This window comes from Sylvia atricapilla, chromosome Z (assembly GCF_009819655.1).
Source record: "Sylvia atricapilla isolate bSylAtr1 chromosome Z, bSylAtr1.pri, whole genome shotgun sequence".
NCBI lineage: Eukaryota > Metazoa > Chordata > Aves > Passeriformes > Sylviidae > Sylvia > Sylvia atricapilla.
In genome coordinates, this window is record NC_089174.1 from 76,973,402 (window position 1) to 76,992,070 (window position 18,669).

The 18,669-nt window shown below is 40.7% G+C and overlaps 1 protein-coding gene across 1 annotated transcript in view; it reads left to right on the plus strand.

Moving 5' to 3' along the window:
• Positions 1 to 18,166: 18,166 nt before the first annotated feature.
• RAB3C (RAB3C, member RAS oncogene family) overlaps positions 18,167 to 18,669 on the plus strand; it is a 126,114-nt gene continuing 125,611 nt past the window's right edge. Inside the window, exon 1 of the mRNA XM_066339791.1 lies at positions 18,167 to 18,322. Coding sequence (XP_066195888.1) covers positions 18,299 to 18,322 — 24 coding nt within the window. The 5' untranslated portion in view covers positions 18,167 to 18,298. The remainder of the gene's footprint in view (positions 18,323 to 18,669) is intronic.

The window sequence follows — 18,669 nt, forward strand, 5'->3', positions numbered from 1 at the left end:
AGCTTCATACACAACAGTATTCTTGCATTCAGTTACAATACTATGTCTACTCTTTGGTGACAAAGCTATCATTTAATAGAGCAGTCTTTTAAGCAACCTATTTAATGAATAGTTAAAAAACCCCTACCAAACCCCCAACAATTGTGCAAAGTCTCTAATGATCAACAATAGCTGTTAAGTAAATGAAGGTGTGTTTGTTGTTGCCAGGATGCAAGCTGGGAAACAAAACGAGGCAGTGCTCTGAAAAATTGTAGGAAATTCGTTGGGATTAATTCTTTGTGATCGAATGAATATAAGAATCTTTTAATTGTTTAAGTGTTTTGGCTTGCTAATACGATAGCTTGTGAAGTGTTAATGGTTTTCCATTTTAAACAAATTCCTTACCTTATATTAAAAAATTATTGCTCAGTGTAAGGAAAAAGGAAAAGGGATTATCCATACAGAAAAGAGCTGACCATCTTTACCTTTCAATTTTTTTATATTTCAGACCACTTCAGCATTGTTTAAGGGATGGTTAAACTGTCTTACAAGGAGTTAAAATCTGCTGTTAATTAAGCTTTTTAAAAGAGACTCTCTTTTCCAAGAATTGTTGAGACACACTTCAGGTTGAAAAACACGCACTAAGTATTTTTCTGGTAAGTATATTTTTAGCTAGAAAGCGATTTATGTCGTATCACCTAATGGTTGTATTGAACTATTTTGGCTTAGTGTTTCCGAGAAAATCACGTGCATGCTATTTTTCCTGTGCCTCTGTAATTGACTTCCTGGATTTTCGTGCAGTGAGAAATGATTCAAGAGTTTTACTGTGTTACACACCTTTGAATACTGTGGCTAATTTGGGCACACGGAAGCCTGGGAGGCTCGCAAAAGGACACAAAGGAGAGGCAGAATCAAAGACTCCGATCTGGGGCTCAGCCAGGAGGGAACTGAGGTTCTGTGAGGGTCTGTGGTCAGAGGAAAGTTAAAGCAAGAAAGTAGTAAATATGAAGAGCAGAGAACTGTCTGCGTAGAAGTCAAGCTGCAAGGGCAAGAATCAGTGTTTAAATTAAGATAATAAATCAATCAATAATAAAATAGACTAGGCAAGATTGGCATTTTTGAAGTTATTAAATTAATTGTGATGAGAAATTAGGATGAAAAAAAAGTTTAATAAAAGGTGTACTTACCTCCACCTAAGGCAAAAAAGACAGTAGAAATATGAGTTTGCTGAAGTTAACAGAACTAAAATAACTGGCATCAGTGTATGAAGAATGAGTGTATAAAGAACATATGAAGATACTGGACGAATGTGATCAACTATGAGAAATGAAAGGACTAACAGTCCAGCTGAAGTCCTTGCACAGTCAGTGCAAGCTGGATTGAACTAGTGATTTATTTTAGTGCTTTACAAAAACCCAACAGAAAACTTACTTAAAACACCTCAGAAAAGAGCAGTGTTAAATGAAAAGGAATCGTCTTCATGTCTGTGAAGAAATGATGGTGATGGAGGGGGTGCTGCTGGGATGAGAGTGTATGTGAATACATGCACTTTGTTGTGAAAAACATTCTCTTTTTTTGTGTGCAAAACATTCTCTTCCAAAAGATTGTTATGCCAAGCCAAACTTCAGTTCTTTGTTAGTGATTAATCCAGGAGATGGAATAATCTTTTAACAAGTATTGTACTGGCAAAACTCCCTGTGCACATTTAACTTCCAGTAAGAAATTTATAAACCCAGAAAACACTTTCTAATATATTTGAGAAAAAATCAATTTCCTAACTAAGATTCACTAAAACAGTAATTACTCACAAAAGAGAAATGAGACACCACATCAATTGTGAGAAGAAATAGAAGAAAGGTGCTTAGGTATTAGATTGCTGCTAAACTAGTCAGTTGAAATGTACGAAGAAAAGCAGAAACCCAGCCAATATAGCTTTGGATGATATGTTAATGTGTTTTCCCAGTTTGGAGTTTAATGCCATTGATTTTCCATGACCATCAAATTTCTGTGTTGAGATTCCTTTCTTTATCCCATCTAGCTACAGCAACATGGCTATTGGACAAGAGAGCTGATAAACACTCCCAAATTGGTCACAGGGCATACACATGCACAAAAACCCAAGAATGTTTGACTCTTGAGAAAATATTATGACGTGAAACACCTAAGAGTAAGAATTTCAGATGAAATGGTAACAAGTCAAAGAGTTAAATGATGCAGGAGGCATAGATGTCCACTCCCTTTGATTTCCACCTGGATGCATAGTGTGGGATGGAGGAAGGGTTGCTACTTAGGCCTTTTCATCACCAAAGTTGGAAAAAATTGTAGTGGGAAAAGAAAGTTTGAAAGCTGCCTCATTGTGTATTTAAAATGTGATGTGGTGTCACAGTACTTATATTGATCTTTTCATAAACTCATAACAAAAATCTCTGAATAAGAAATAGGATAATATTCTAAAGTAAACACTGGGGAATATTCTGAAGAAGAGAGCAGCAAGAGTGTTTGAAAGTAGCATATGACAACAGAAGGGTGTAAATAACACTATGATCTTAATTGCCATAAGACATGAGTATTTTCAAGGTATATTTTCAAGATCAAAACATTTGTTGTGTAGCTAAAATGCAGTGAATGCTAGCAGAGACCTTAAAATTTCCTGTGTTGGAGATTAGGCTTTGGTTTAGCTAGTGTTTAATTTGAAACAATGTAAACAAGTTGGATGTTGAGATTGAGTCAAATATAATGGGAGGTTGTGGTAAGTGTTTATTTTCCTTTCTGTGCGTTTGGAGATTTCTATGTAGAAGCTAACTCATAGAAAGCCACAGAAGGAGTTAGATATGAATCTCTTGTGAAAAAGACCTCTTTTTTTTTGTTTTTCAAAGAGAAAACAATATGTTTTATTGTTTTTCAAAGAGAAAACAATATGAACATGAATTCTGTGAAATTATTGTGCAGTGCTGATTAGAAGTAAAAGAAAACAAACCTCGAGTCCATTTAAAAAGATGTTGCTCAGTAGCAAAAATATGCAGAGCTCATGGAAACTAGTGGAAAAACTATTGACTTTTATAGAGCTGAAGTTAGTTCAGCCACCTATCTGAAGTAATTATTGAACTAGTTAAAAAGCAGAATGCCATATGATTTTTAGCTCTCTTTGTTAAGAGAATAATCTTTGTATAACGAGCAAACGAAGGGAACTGAGGCATATGAGAAGTCAAGGGACCAATTATGCCAAAAGCATCTTCTCTTCATAGCCATTGACGCTGATTATTAAGATTCTGTCTAATCTTGTCCAAAAAAGTATTTCTAGCCTTCAAGAGTCTCTGACCAGAGGAGGATCAAGTGGCATGAGGAAGCAGTGAAAATTATTTTTAATGTTCAAAAAAACTCAGTTGAAAAGTGGAAAGTCATTGCTTCTTTTAAGTACGTGACCCTAACCCAGGAGCTAGTGGGGCTCATTGACAGAGCTCTGAACTAGCTTGGAAGGGAGAAATAGACAAACCCAGTGATGAGCATGGGATGGTGTGCCAAATCTTGAGGAAATGAGCACTAATGGGAACCCTCAATTTGCTTCACCGTGTTTTGGCCATAAAGTACCACATGTGGAAATGTTTCTACACTAATGGATGCAAGAGAGGAACAAAGAAGAGGAGCTTGAGGCTTTGGCCCACTCCCAGAGGTCTGACATAAGTGGAACCTGGTGGGATGAGTCCTGTGAGTGGAGTGCCCTGTTGGATGATTACAGGCTCTTCAGGAGGGACAGGGAGAGCAGAAGGGGCACAGAGGTGGCACTATATGTAATGGAAGGGTAAAATGTATGGAGCTCACAGGTGGCAATGGCACTGTGAGAACATCTGGGTAGGAATCAAGGTGTAAACAAATAATCTGGATGTCATCAGGGGAGACTACTATAGACCTCCTGGACCAGAAAATTATTCTTTGAGGAAATAAGAGATGCTTCTATGTTGAAGGCCCTTGTCCTTTTGGGGGAATTCAACTTGCCAGAAATCAACTAGGCATGTCACACAGCTGGTACAACCTGAGCCAAAAAGTTCCAAAAGAATTCTATGATAACTTTATTTATGGAACAAGTTCTAAGGGTACTGACTCAGAAAGATGCTGTCCTTGATCTGGTGCTTGTCAACAGGAGGATTTGTGGAAAAATTGTAGACAGGGACCATCTTGTCCACAAAGAGATTAAAATCTCTGTTGACAAGGAAAAGTGGCTTGACAAGCAAAACTTCAGCTCTGGACATGAGGAGAACTGACTTCAAGCTGCTCGGGGAATTAATAAATAAAGTCCTCCTGGGAAGAAGTTTCTGCAGGTGCAGGTGTTTGTCTTTAAAAAGTAAGCTCTGCTTACTTTTTAAACATCACCTCCTTAGTGCACAGGAGCAGGAAATTTCCAAATATCAGAAGTCAAGCAGGTGAGAGAGAAGGCCACCTTGGCTGAGGAGGGACGTTCTCCTGGAAATGAGACAATAATGGAAGGTGTCTGCCCAGTGGAAGCAAGGTCAAGTGACATGGGAATAATACAGAAATACCACTGTAGGGAGAAAATTCATGCAGCCAAATCTCAGCTGGAGTTGAACGGCAAAAGGCAGTGAAAAAATCATTATAGGATGAGGATGATCACCTCCCAAACAGGGCCATGGACAAGGCAGAGGTGTTTGACACATTCTTTGCCTCTTTCTTCAACATGGATGAAGGAGCAACGCAGTCTCAGTGTCCTGAGCTGGAGGATCATGACCGTGAGAATGATCAGCTCCCAAATGACCCTAAAACTGTGCAAGATCTGCTGCTGTGGTGGGATCCATACAAATTCATGAGGTCTGATGGGAGTAATCCATGAATCCTTGAAGACTTAGTTGATGTCATTGCTAAACCTCTTTTGATGTTTTTTTGCGGGGTTTTGGGAACCCAGGGAGCTCCCAGTTGACTGAAAGGTCTCAACATGAGCTTGTCCTGATTTTCAAGAAGGGCAAGAAAGACCCTGGAAACTACAGTTCTGTCAAGTCTCAGTAAAATCACAGAAAAAATTATCCTGAGAGGTACTGAAAGACAAAGAAGTCATTGGTCACAGCCAGTATGGCTTCATGAGAGGAAAATCCTGCTCATCAAATCTTATTTCCTTTTCTGACAAGGTAATCCAGTTAGTTGATGAAAGGAAGTCAGTTCATCTGATCTTTCTGTATTTCAGTAAAGCTTTCAACACTGTCTCTCACAGTGTCCTGTTCTGCTCTGCATTGGGATGGCCTCACCTGGAGTATTGGGGAAGGTTTTGGATACCACAGTATGAGAATGACATTAAACTATTAGAGAATGCCCAAAGGAGAGGCAGGACACTGATCTCTGTGGTGACCAGTGACTAGTGACAGAACTGAGGGAATGTCCTGAAGTTGTGTCAGGGGAGGTTTAGGCTGGATATTAGGAAAAGGTTCTTCATCCAGAGGGTTGCTGGGCACTGGAACAGGCTCCTCAGGGAAGTGGCCACAGCAGTAGCTTGACAAGAGTTCAAGAAGTGTTTGGACAGTGCTGTCAGGCACAGTTGTGACTCCTGGGGTGTTGTGTGCAGAGCCAGGAGTTAGAATTGATATTCCTTGTGGGCCCCTTTCATCTCAGCATACTCTGTTATTCTGCGATTCTAGGAGACATCCACCAGCTCTCTGGGCAACCTGTTCCCTAGATAGCCAATCCAATAATCATTCACTCATCTTATACAGGCAAGATTCTTTGGGTGAAAATATGTAAGCAAAACAAACTCTCAAATTGGGTTCTGAAAATTAGTGTTATACAACATTTGAACATCAAGTTCAGGATCCTAGAAAGAAGAAATCGGAGAAGGTCATCATTAAAGGATAATAAGATTAAAATACTCATGGATTTTTCCCTCCAGTTATCTCAGTTTCTAGAGGAAAAATCTTCAGCAGGGAACATTTTGTAGTTCCATAAATTATATTTATTAACACAAGCCAAGAGCTTACCTACCTCCTTAATATTTTCTTGTTCACTGCTCCAACTAATCTCCCTTTGGCAGTTATAAGGGAGTCTGCTAAAGGAAATACAGCATTAGAGGTTGAGTTCCAGTCATCCAAGGTACACAACAGATAGATTTGCTGGACATAATTTCATACAAGTCAATTCTGATTGCATGGGGTGAATGATAGGTGGATGTATTAATGACCTTGCTTCCTAATTTACTGAGAATTAAGGTAATGCATATAAACAAAAATACTTCATATTGTTCAAGAGTACTAATACTAAGCTGTGTTTTCATTTCATGCTGAGTGAAAACATTTAAAGAAGTAGCACACATGATCCAGCACTGTTTAATTCCATTTTTTTAATACATGAGATATATGTTGACACTGATTTCTCAGAGAAAGTCATCGAGAAAGGACTTGCCAACTTTTCCAGCATCCACTTGAAAGTATACACAAATGTTTTCTGTAGCAAATACAGAAAGAGATGGCAGTGAAAAAGGAGTAAGAAGTCTGTGAGCAACCTGAAAGAGCTGCATCATGATATTCGCCAGTTAAGATGTGGCATTGGCCTTTACAGAAGTTCTGGGAAGAGCAGGCAGGAAGGGAATGTGGAGGATAAAGACTGTGTTTTAAAGTATCCTAAAGAAACTAACTTTTCCTGCAGTTGCTACATGAGTCACTATAATCTCTCTTTCCTCAAAACAACTAGGTTTTATGTGACCAAAATATACTGATACCACTCAGTAAAGGCTTGGTTCTGACCCCAAATGAGCATGTCTTTTCCTTAGCCACCTACAATTATAACCTAAGCCAAAGTAATTCTAGAAGAAAGGAAATAGACTTTTTGTGTACCCAGTTGTCCTGTCTTTAAGTGAAGTCAGTTTAAAGGATACAGGGTTAACTGTATTGTCTTTGTTTTACCAAAAATTTTAGAAAAAAAACCTGTGTGATGCCTACATATATATTTTGAAAGATATTTCTGGCTTTATGTTAATAGTAATCAGTATTTTACTAACCTAGCATAAGCATTATTTGTTACCTTAAAACAGACTTATTTTATGGTTTTTTTTTCCTTCTGTGTGCAAGAGAAGATTTCTAATGTTCTCTATAACTCAATCATCTTGTCTTCAAGTAGTTGAGACTGTACTAGATATACATCTATATTATTATCATATAGGAAAATAAGCTATGAACAGCTAAATGTTATGAATCTTTTCTATTTCTGAATTTAGCACGGATACTACAACCTTCTGCAGCATAAAGAGAGCACAGCTACTAGTATTGTCTAACATAGAGCTGCCAACTCTGGCTTCTGTTACTTAAACTGATAACTGGCAGTAGTCAGATATGAAATATAAATATAAATTAAAACCTCTGCTGTGTCTGTTCAAAACAACACATATGTGGTCTGTATGCAATTCTGGTTAACACAGAGAAAAATAATATTGAATATGCCTTTAGAGCTTCATTGTGTCATTCAGTCATCCCAAGGCTTTTACCAAGGGATGACTGAATGTGATTATCAGGGAGAGATGACCTGGAAGATTATTGAGGAAAGCCTAGAGACCATAGCTGGAGTTTACCATATAGGCCAAAGCTGCTGAAGGAAAATAGTCACTCATTCTTCCTTTGCCAACTGTGTTGCAAAGGGTCCCTTAATAATGGGAGGTCGGACAGAACAAACGACAGTCTAAACTGATTCAGTTATCATGTCGCTCTCTCCTTTATTGTTTACCGCAATACTTTTATACATTCACAGTATAGTTGACGATTACATACAAAGTATGTAAACAGTCTTCACCTTAAGATAGCTACAGTCTCAGAGCTACAATTCTACATATCAAACCCCATTATTCCCTGAGACACCTTAATACAAGAAGTGAATTTTTGCTGCACCACAACTGAGAATTTCTTCTGCATCACAGAGGCCTGCAGGCCTAAGAGGCCTTACAAGCCAAAGGGCTCAGTCTGGAATTGCTCAAGCCTCACTCCAAATATAAATCACATCCTCAATCTTGAAGAAACTTCATTACACAACTGTGCTCCAGTACTAAATAAGTTCTATTGCTAAACACACTCAACAATTTTGCCTACACTGCCTAGGGCCTGAAGTATTGGCATAGACTGCATGTTAAAGCCCTGGAGTGCAGAGCCAGGGACTCTGGGAAACTGGACTGCTTCGGGTGGCTGACACAGTCTAAAGGAGCTTTGCGGTAGCGAAGAAAAGCATATGCTGGGTAGCTAGATTTGTTCTCTTATGGGAAAGTGTTATGAAGCATGGGGCTCTAGAGTAAGTATTTGGATTTGAACCTCAGATGGTTTTACTTATGATGTGCAGCACTTTTAAACTATGTTTGTTGTCAGCTTCAACTGGTAGTTTGTGTTCCAGAAAGTATTAAAGATTCTTCTAAGGAATAATTTTGTGGTAATGAAAAGTTTATAAGAACTTTATTCTCTCCTGGAAATATGTATAAAGTGCCCACCAGTCTCTGGGAAGAAAGGTTTCTTTCCTTTCTTCTTATTATGCCTCCACCTCTCATCTGCATACACAAATGCTAACACAATCAACTTCTGCCTGAAGTCATTGCAGAAAATCAGTTTTCCCTGAGTATCCACTTTTACATGAATTTTCAGTGCCTCAGTTTCTCATGATGTTGAAGTATGTGTTTCTCAGTCTTGTTATTATTCAGTCTGGGCACTGCACCAAGTGCAGTTTCCTGAGCTATGGAGGCAGCTCAGAGAGGTTTATTGACATTCTTCCCTATGACTGCCCCCTCCTTTGGTAAATTTTGTTGCTGCAAATCAAATAGACTATATAGCAAATCTCTACTGAAGGATAGGAGCAGGTACCATCTCTGTGATAAATCTTGACTCTAAAACTAGAAAAGCCAGCTTATTGAATGCTTTTAGGCATGGCTGACCCAAGGCTCAAGGCATGGCTGCTACATATATGAAATGTTTTGACGGATACGCCTGCTTTTCCTCTGTATAATAGGAGCTCCTGTTGGCTCTAATCTTCACTTCCTGATGCATGGCTTTTAGAAAGCAACATTATGTTTGTTCTCTGTGTAAAACCTACTGTTCATGCAGTGAAACTATTCCCATTTGAGAAGCACATACTGCAAAAAGTCATTAAGTACCCATGACAGAATTTACATGGATGTAGGTCTCAGGCAGAATAATTGGTTCAGCCTTTTCATTATTTCCAGTAGAAAGGAAATCAAAGGGTTTAAAAATCATAGAAAACAGATTTTCTGCTTAGTAACACTCCAAGCTTTTTTCACCTAGATTTTTAAAATAAAATATAAAATATATGGTGCTTGTTTGTCATATTTCTTTAGGTAAAATAATAAAGGCCATCTGGGTTGAATAGATTACTTCTTTCTCCAGCTCTGTTCAGAGGAAGCCCTTGCATTGCCTTCGTGCATGCTATTAGAACTCAGAGGAGTGGTGCCAAAAGACCAGTGCATAAAAGCATGTGTTTGTCCCATGAATGCATTTTCCCCTCCTCTTTACTCATGCCTGACAATGCATTCTGACCATCCTAAAAATACATATTTGAACAGTAGAGCTCTTGATGTAGTGCCTTGTCTGTGTGTCCATAACTAGAGTATTTCTTCCTGCTGTTGGTTGACTGAACTTGTCATATATTTAAGTGGCTGTCATAGGGCTGGAATGATCTGGTACACTGGATGAATACAAAAAAGTTGACATTACAATATTCCTTATGTTTTTGCTTTCCAAGGTTGACGGGAGACTAATTATGAAGGCAATCCTAGTGGCAAATTAGACTATCATGCACAAACCTGCATTTCACGTTATTGAAACTAGAGCCATATGATTTTGTTTTGTGTTTCTAACCAGATGAGAATATTCTGTACTAAAATCTGAGGAAGCAGGTACTGCCTAAAATAAATCCTTCCTTCTGAGTGTACCTAAACCGAGAACATGAAGAGTGGTTCTTAAGTTAGAAGAAATTGCAAACATAAATCATCAGGCCCTGCTAAAAGCTAACCAGAATATCTCAGTGAAAATTTTTGAACAGTATGTCATAGAGACTTTTGTTTTCCTTCTGCTATACAGAACAAGTAGCTAGACTTTGATAAATATTAAAAAAATATATTATTCCCTAGAACTTTGAATTTTCTTGAAGCAATACTTTTACTTGTAGTTATTTGAACAGGCAAAATGCTGTCTTCAAAATTATACCAGTGAATGCTTGGGAATCCAAAGCAAGATTAAAATTTATTGCCAGCACAGCATTAATTGTCATTTCTCTGTGTTTTGATACAGTTACCAGAAATATGAGCAGAAGCTTCTCAGAGAATAGAGTTCCAAATGAATAATTAATTCCTCTTCTTCATCATATATAAACATATGCTTCTTTAGGCATAATTGTCCACTTATTTTTCTCTTCTTATTTTTATGTATCTCACTTGATGGATCATAATATGCATAATTTTCAAAGAATACAATCTAATTAATTCTGTCATATTTTTTTCTTCCAACTTTTTTTTTTCCCTAACATTCCTATCAGAGAAAAAAACTATGATGAGATAATATTGTTATCTTATTTTCTGAGAAAAGAAACAGGGACTAAGAGACTTTCTTAAGCCAACAATGAATCAGTGGGAAGGGCAGAATCCAAACCTACTTTCAAGCAGATTTCTGACCACACTTACATTTCCATAACAAGCAGCTTGGCATTTTGATTGCACTTGTGAGAATGTATGCAGATTGAGCTTCAATTAGGCAGGTTAAAAAAGAGAAACATGGAAGCTGACTGTAGTGAGAGGAGTGTCTCTGCATTGTGGCAGGGTAAAGGATCCTTCCCTGAGGACTGTCTGTTTTCCTTGCTAGAAAATGCTACTGCAGAGGAACAGCTAATGAAATTACTTGTGACCCATCATTGACTCTAGTTGGAAACGGGCCTGCTCTGTGAAATGTCCTAAAATGACACAGTGGGTTCTGCAGTGAATATCTAACTGTGCACTCTATGGCCAGCTGCCAGAATTTTTCTCGGTACCTTAGGCAGAAGTCATGATGACAGAACTGGGTTCATTTGCAAGCATCAATCCAACATATCCTGTCTTTATCTACCTGCCTTCATGCTCTCATTTTCTGCATAATTTGCAAGTTCCAGAGCACTTGGGACAGACTATGCAAACAGACTGATTAATTCCCTTCCTGATTAATTCCTCTACGCTCTCAGCTCTGCATACCAAATGAGCATGCTCATAGAAGTGCCAGTCATAGTGAGCTAAACCAAAATACTGTGGCTGAACTTTCCCTTAGGTTCAGATGTTCATATTCAGTTGTCATTTTGTTGAGGTATGTACAATTTTGCTATAAGTAAGAGCAAGAGAAGGAAACAGCCATCCAGAATATGAACATACCAAACAGATTAGGAGGCAGTTGCAGATATTTGAGACAGGATGTGGTGATTTCTCTGAAACAACAGAAACTTCCCCTTTAATGGAAATAATGGTGACCTAATGCTGGCAGCTATTGCCAGCTCCCTAGCATGATAATGTACTGCATGTATAACAAGGAAGACAGAGAACTGTGGAAGCATTTAACTTGGAAGTAAGGAATAAAATGCAAATAGACAATATGTCATTAATCATGTATGGAGTCTGCCAACCACTCAATATCTCTACTCTGGTGAACAAATTACTACCTGCTTTTAAAGACTCCAAATGATGATGAAGTTGATCTGACATTAAAGGCCAAGTTGGAGCTCCTTCCTTAGTTTTGATTTTCAGCCTAAGTTATCAGATCTGAGAAAAGGTGGATGCCTCTAACTGAAAGCTAATGAGATCTACAGGGGATCAGCATCTCACAGAATTACATCCTCACATTTGACCTTCAGAGGCTTATTCTTAATATCCCTGATGAAAGAGGACTGATGTCTGAGTAGGTCTGATGATTGGTGTTTTAAGTACCTATGCAGAATAGAAAATCAAGCAATGATTCTTTTTCTTGTTGAGTCATGCATAGCTGAGGGACCCAAAAATAGCTATTAGGTTGTTTCCTGCCACAACAGCCTCTTCTAACACAGCTGCAGAGTATTCATGGGAAGTACTTGATAAAATCACCATGATATCATTAGCAGCCACTGTGTTTCTGTCTTGAAATGCTTATCAGAGGAGTAAAAGCTAGAAAAATTAAATTTTATTACAGCAAGATGTGAATATATTTGTTTCCTCATTAATTTTTATATTTCTGGCTGAAAAATATACAAGCTGATTATTTGTGGTTCTTTCAACTGTTTTGTCTTTTCACCTTTTAACTTAAGTCTATAGTTACTATAGCAGAAACTTTCAAGATAAAATCTAGTGAACTGTAGAATTCATGAGCTGTAGCTATTTCTGTAATTATTATTTCATTAATTACTGGGAGCTTTATGCTAACATCATACTGAGGGAAGACAGACAAGTCAGATGCAAAATAAATGAACACAGCATACACACATCTCACTGACTGTGTGTGTGTCTGATAAAACTGGTCAGATTCTTTCTTTAACCAATCAACCTCTCATAAAGAGTAGAAAAAAATTGGGCTGCTTAGTTTGAGAGCCTAAACCCCATTGATTATGGCTGCTACTTCTCTTGATCATTCTGCAAAACCTTAAACATATTAATTCATTACACAGCATTTGCTACTATGCTGTTTTAACAACCCTTTTGGCTGTGCAGAAATTATTTGACAGGACAAATTATGTGAAAAATCCTACAAGACCAGTAGTCTCAGAACCCCTCTCTTTAGGTCAGCTGATTGATCTAAGCTGTTGTCAGCACTGAGTCATCAATGCCATCCAGTGACAATTCAGATTGCTGATGTAGCCTATCACAGGCCTGGCAATACTATTTTGTTGGCCATGTTTAAGAATTTCTCTGCTTTACAGAAATAGTTGTATGTTTTGTTTGGTTTGTTTTGGGTTTTTATTTTTTGGGGTTTTTTTGGGTATTTTTGCTGTCAGAGCTTCCTCTTGTCTGGGCCAGATCTTGTGAATAATGGTATAAAAATGCATGCAACAGTACAATAACCATTCTTCTGACATACAGAAAGTTTATGTTGATGACATTTCACCATGAATAGAAGTCCTGTTGCGAAAGCATTACGTAAGCAATACATCTGGCATGTAATTTAAGCGCATTTTTAATTTGACTATGCGTGCACTGCTAGTAAATATCTCCAGAGGTATATGTACAATTCCAAGCATAGACTTTAGTTCCATAATTTCTATAATCTTTAACCACGATCAGCTCATCATGATGCATATACATAGCTTTGAACTCCTCTTGAATGGCTTGCAGACTCAAAGTGTTAAGTCCCTTTTTCATGAAACAGCTGAGCAGATATTTTTAAGATTTCTGAAGTTAGAGTTGGTACCAAAATCTGTGCTGGAAGACATGTTACTGGCATTTTCAGCTCCAGGTGGTGTTTTCCCCCTCACCTGGACACTGGACATGCAGATTGCATGGTGGTGTGAGGACTCACATTAGGTGGTGGTGAGTCAAGAGTTTGATGTTTCTGTTCTTCTATCTTCGTTTTTCTGTGTCCTGGGACACACAGCATAGGGAGTTGCCTCCAAAGGGAAGAGTGCAAAATGTCTGTTTGATCTCCACAGACCTGAGTGACTTTACTGCAGACAAGACCATGGTACTGTGCAATAGAAAGTGAAAATCACAAGTTCTCCCTTTTCTACACAGCAATGAAACCATTGCATATAGACCATGAGATGCATGAAATGTGATACTGTTTGTGGTGGTGTGACCCAGTAGCCATGGCAACAACAGTTCAATGACAGATTAACCCAATGCTCTTTTCCGTCAACAGCAAAACTGTGGTAATTTATGCTGGTCCTTTATCCACAAGATGAAAAGCTGCATTTCAGTTCTGCATAACAGTTCTAGTGGTTACAAAGTTTAATAGTGAATAAACCAACAGTATCTTCTGTTCTGAGAAACAGAAGAAGGAAAAACACCAAATCCCTGGCAGAAGTGTTTGCTTGTCTTTCATTGTAATGTAGGCCTGTCAAGTCTCATGTGATGAGCATCAGACTTGTTCTTTCAGGAACTGCTTTCTCATTCCCTGCTGGGGCATCTCCAGTTCATGCATCAGCAGCGTGCTGTCATGCGGCCTGACGTGTGAGTCTGGTCTGTTGGGATTTTAAGGATTTGAAGAATCTGCCAAGGTCACAAACCCAAGTATCTATGCAGCAGTGAAGAATCTTCATCTGTTGCAAACATAGCATGGTTTACCCCATGACAAGATTCTATGTATTTTTTCTGTCTTCTAGCCTGACAAGAGCTCCCCACAGATTTTTTTAATGGCTATGTATTGGAGATCTGTGCTTGAGACAGATCTTGTCTCAGTGCCAAATCCACTCTCAATTTCTAGCTTAATTTCAGAAATGCATTTTGTTAATTTATGCTTGCCTTCCTGATGAAATAATGTTTAAAACTGGAAAGAAACATTCCTGAGATGTCTAATCACCATTTTCTTGCTCTCTACATTTACTGTTTACCTAGTCAAAAGATTTCTTACTTGTTAAAAAAAGAAATATTAAGGAAGACATACCTCAACATTAACTTTTCACAGTTGTAAGCCAGACTTAAAAAACATGACAAACTGAGTGAGGGTGAACAACCTTTATTGCTTTGTGAAATACTTGTGACTCCCTTTTCTTTTCTGTTCTCTGCATCCAAAGTCTAATCCTAGGATAAGTCAAATGGTATGCTGGAGTAAAAGAAGTACTGTTTTCTAAAAGGTCAGGAGGAAAAAAGAAAGCTATTTGACCTTATGGAAAAGAACATGACAGAAAACATTGTCAAGTGGTACTGATTTTTCATAATGGCTAGAATTATGTACCTAGTAAAAACCTTTATTTTCTTAAATTAAAATTTGAAAGGATTTATATGTTGATCTAAGAATTACAAGAAAGGAACTATGATCATTATTTAACTGTCTTTGCCTTATTATTCTCCATATTAACTCATATTTCTTCTACATCTGAATCTTACTTACTTGCTAATACTACAGCATGGCCTACACTTTGAAAGTTTTGAAAGCACAGAGAATATTTTCTCCCAATATATGCACTGAACTAATGAAGTTACATTGCATCTGTGTTACCTTTACTTATGTAGACCTCTAGTGCAAAATTGAGAAGCATCTCTGTAAATGTCGCCAACATTTCAGAGTTCACGCATTCAATACAACTCACTTGGTTAAAAACCATCTGCCTCCTGGTGCCTTTATTATTGCAAGTTTTCCCACATTTCATATGGAGCTCTGAAAGTTACTGTTTATCTTCTATGTGCTGCAGAATACTGTCTTGGGCAATAACCAAACTGTGTTACAAAGATTAAAAAGTATCCTAAAATCACACTGTTCTACATCTACATAAGTCTATTGACTTATGAACTATCTTACATACAGCATGTTCATTCTGGGTTAACTTTTGTGATGACTCATGTTATTCGAATGACATTTGCCATAACCTAAAGAAAACTAATACTTCTCTTACTTTCTTTAGTTTCAAATGGCAAGTAATAAGCATCTTGTTCTGTGAATCCCATTTGGTATGGGAAAAAATCATTCCTGTGAGTGTAGGAAACACAAATGAAAAGGAGGTATTATAATCAATACACCTGAAAATCTGAATTGACATTCATGGCTGCTCCTCTGCTGTTGTCTGGTTAAAATAATAAAGTATTTTACTAAATTGGATCCCCTGTATGTTAACACCTGGTGAAAATATCTAGTTCATAGAAATTATATTTAAAAGGGAGTTTCAAGTACACCATGCTTCAAAAATGTTAGTGTATTGTGACCCAGTGATTACTACTCCACAGAAACTGTTGACCCATGAACACAGTGCTCTGTGGACAAGAGTATTCAGGAGTATCATCACAGGAGGCCACTGGACTACCATGCTAGTGGTACAAAAGATTGCTTGTGTCTAGCACTATGCTATTTCATTCTGGTCCATTTCTCCCCATCTCTTTCATCTTCCAAGACAGAAAGAAAAAGATGACGTTTCTTCCAGAAAACAAAGAGACAAAAATGGACTAATAAGAAGTTACCCCAGTTATCATCTGTTCAAACAACACACAATGCAGAATGGAAAGACCAGGCTGGATCAAGCTTTAAGTGGGCAGAGTCCCTGCACTGTGCAGGGGAGTTAGAACCAGATGATTCCTTCCAACACAAACCACTGTATGGTTCTACAAAATCAGTGCTACTTGATCATTTTTATGCATTTGAAAGTTAAAGAAAGGAAAAGAAAAATATTGGTTTTATGCATATATCTGTTTACCTTAACATTTGCACTAGAATAAAATAAACCCCATACTTTAAAAAGGACATATGATAGTGAAGAAGTAACACAGATTTATGTTCTATTAATTGTTGTCTGTATGGAGTTTTTAGATGAGAGACTGCTTCAGATTTTCCCTAACTGCAATTGATAACACCTACAATGTGCCCAGTTTTCAGAGAGAAATGGGTTGCTACTCATGATTTTTGGTAGATACTCACCTAAAATCAATAGCAAGATGAACTGCGTGCATTAAGAAAACCCAAAAGTGACTCTTAGCATCCATGCAGGTGGATCTAAAATGCTGAATAAATTCAAGATATGACAGAAGGAGCAACAAAATTCTACAATGGCAGAAAGATTAACATTCTGTTTCATGCAGGAAAGAAGGGTGAGCTCCAAAAAAATGCATGTCTTTGAAAAGTCTTTACTTCCTATCTTTGTATTATAGTGCAGTAGGTGTAAACAGCTGCAAATGAAATGAAAAACTTGCAAACCTAGAATAAAATTTCTTCTGGCATACACTAATCCATATTCATGTCTCTGTGACACAATTTGTTCATGTCACAGCTCCTATGGGTGCTTCACTTCATGCAATGTATACCACATATAAAAATGGATAACCCACAGGGCAAACTGCTGTTTCCCTGCTGCCTCAGCCACCACTGCTGCCTTCTTCTGCCCTTTCTTCTGCCTGGGATGTGTCCAGCTCTCAAACCTTGGGCAGACATCCCCAGAATCACCCATGGCTCATCTTCACTTTCATTAGAGCAGAGCTTGCCAAATCTTAAATCTGGCTCCAACACCCTTTATATTTCTACCCTATTGGACCTGCCCATTTGGGCCCAAGAAAAATGTGCACTCTGCATTAGAGAATGGGGTTATGCAAAAAGTGCTGGGACAGATATTTAAAACTTCTAGCATGATTAAGCACCATCTCATAATGGCATCAGTGTGGACACCAAAAAGGCTGCCACCATCCAGAAGCGATGTCCCCTTGTCCCCGCGGGGTTATGACCATGGCCCAGCAGCAGAACACGGAGCTGCCCGACCCTGTTTGTCAGCGATCGAACAAAAGCCAAGCAAGGGAAGAGAAAGCGGGACAGTGGGATGCGATGAGGAAACAGCCCAGGGACTGTCACTGTGCACAGCAAGGACACTGACGAGAAGTCCTCCAGCTGAAGGGCGCTCGGCCGCCCAGCCCCAGCCGCGGCTGTGAGCCACGGGGCGCGGCCGTGAGAACGGGACCTGCCCGAATACTGGAGCGGGATAACGGGGCGGGATAACGGGGCAGGAGTGGGATAACAGGACAGCAGTGGGATAACAGGACAGGAGCGGGATAGCGGGGAGGCAGCGGGATAATAGGACAGGAGCGGGATAACGTGGCGGGAGCGGCCCCGCGGCGCGGAACCTGCCGGCGCGCCCTTCCCCTGCCCGCAGAGGGCGCTGTGCAGTGCTGCGCTCGGGTGCGCCCGCTCCGCTCCACCGAGCGGTCCCCGCAGCCCCCCGAGCGCCGCCCGCGCTCCCCCGGCCGGCGCGGCTCCTCCTGGCTGCGGGCGGTGGGGGCGGGAGGGCAGCGCATCTGCCGAGCCGGCGGTGCCTGTTCCGCCTGCTCCGTCTCGGCTTTCCGCCTCAGCAGGCGCACAGCGCGCCGCGCCCCTGCCCCACCACGGAGCCCGCTCTCCCCGGCCCCGCCGCCCTCTGCGGCCCCCAGACGGGATCGCGAAGCTCCGCGCTCGCCGCGCTGCCGCCCCGACCCCGCCCCCTCGCGGCCCTGCGCAGAGCACCCCGGGAGATGTAGTCCTTTCTCCCGGGGCCGAGGGCGGGGAACCCGGGCAGCGGGACTACGACTCCCGGGAGCTCAGGGGAGCGAGGGCGGGGCGGCCCGGGGGCGGAGCGGGGACAGCTCCGGTGCTGATCTCGACGCGGGTTTGCCGGCAGAGCCCGGGCGGGCGGCGGCGGCTGTCGGCGTGCGGGAGCGAGCGGCTGCGGGCAGGCGGCGGGGCCGCGCCCGGCGATGAGGCACGAAGCGCCCATGCAGGTCGGTGCTCGGGCCGGAGCCGAGCAAGGGGCGCGGCGGGCGCGGTGCAGCTGAGAGCCGGGACGGGGCAGGAGCCCCTCCGCCCGGGCCGCCGGGCCGGCTCCGCTGCCGCGGCAGAGGGTGAGGACACCCCTTGCGTGTAGGGGGCCCGGGGCGTGTGCCCGGCGCCGTGTCCCCGGGAGGGAGGGCCCGTCGTGGGGCGGCCGGGCCGCGGGCGGGTTGCGAGGCGCACTTGGGCACATCGAGCGGTGTTTTTGCCCCTCGAGGGACGGCCGCAGCTCTCCGGGGTGAGTGGCTGGCTGTCAGGGTGATGAGCTGTACCGAGGCAGGTCCTGCCCAGGTGAGCA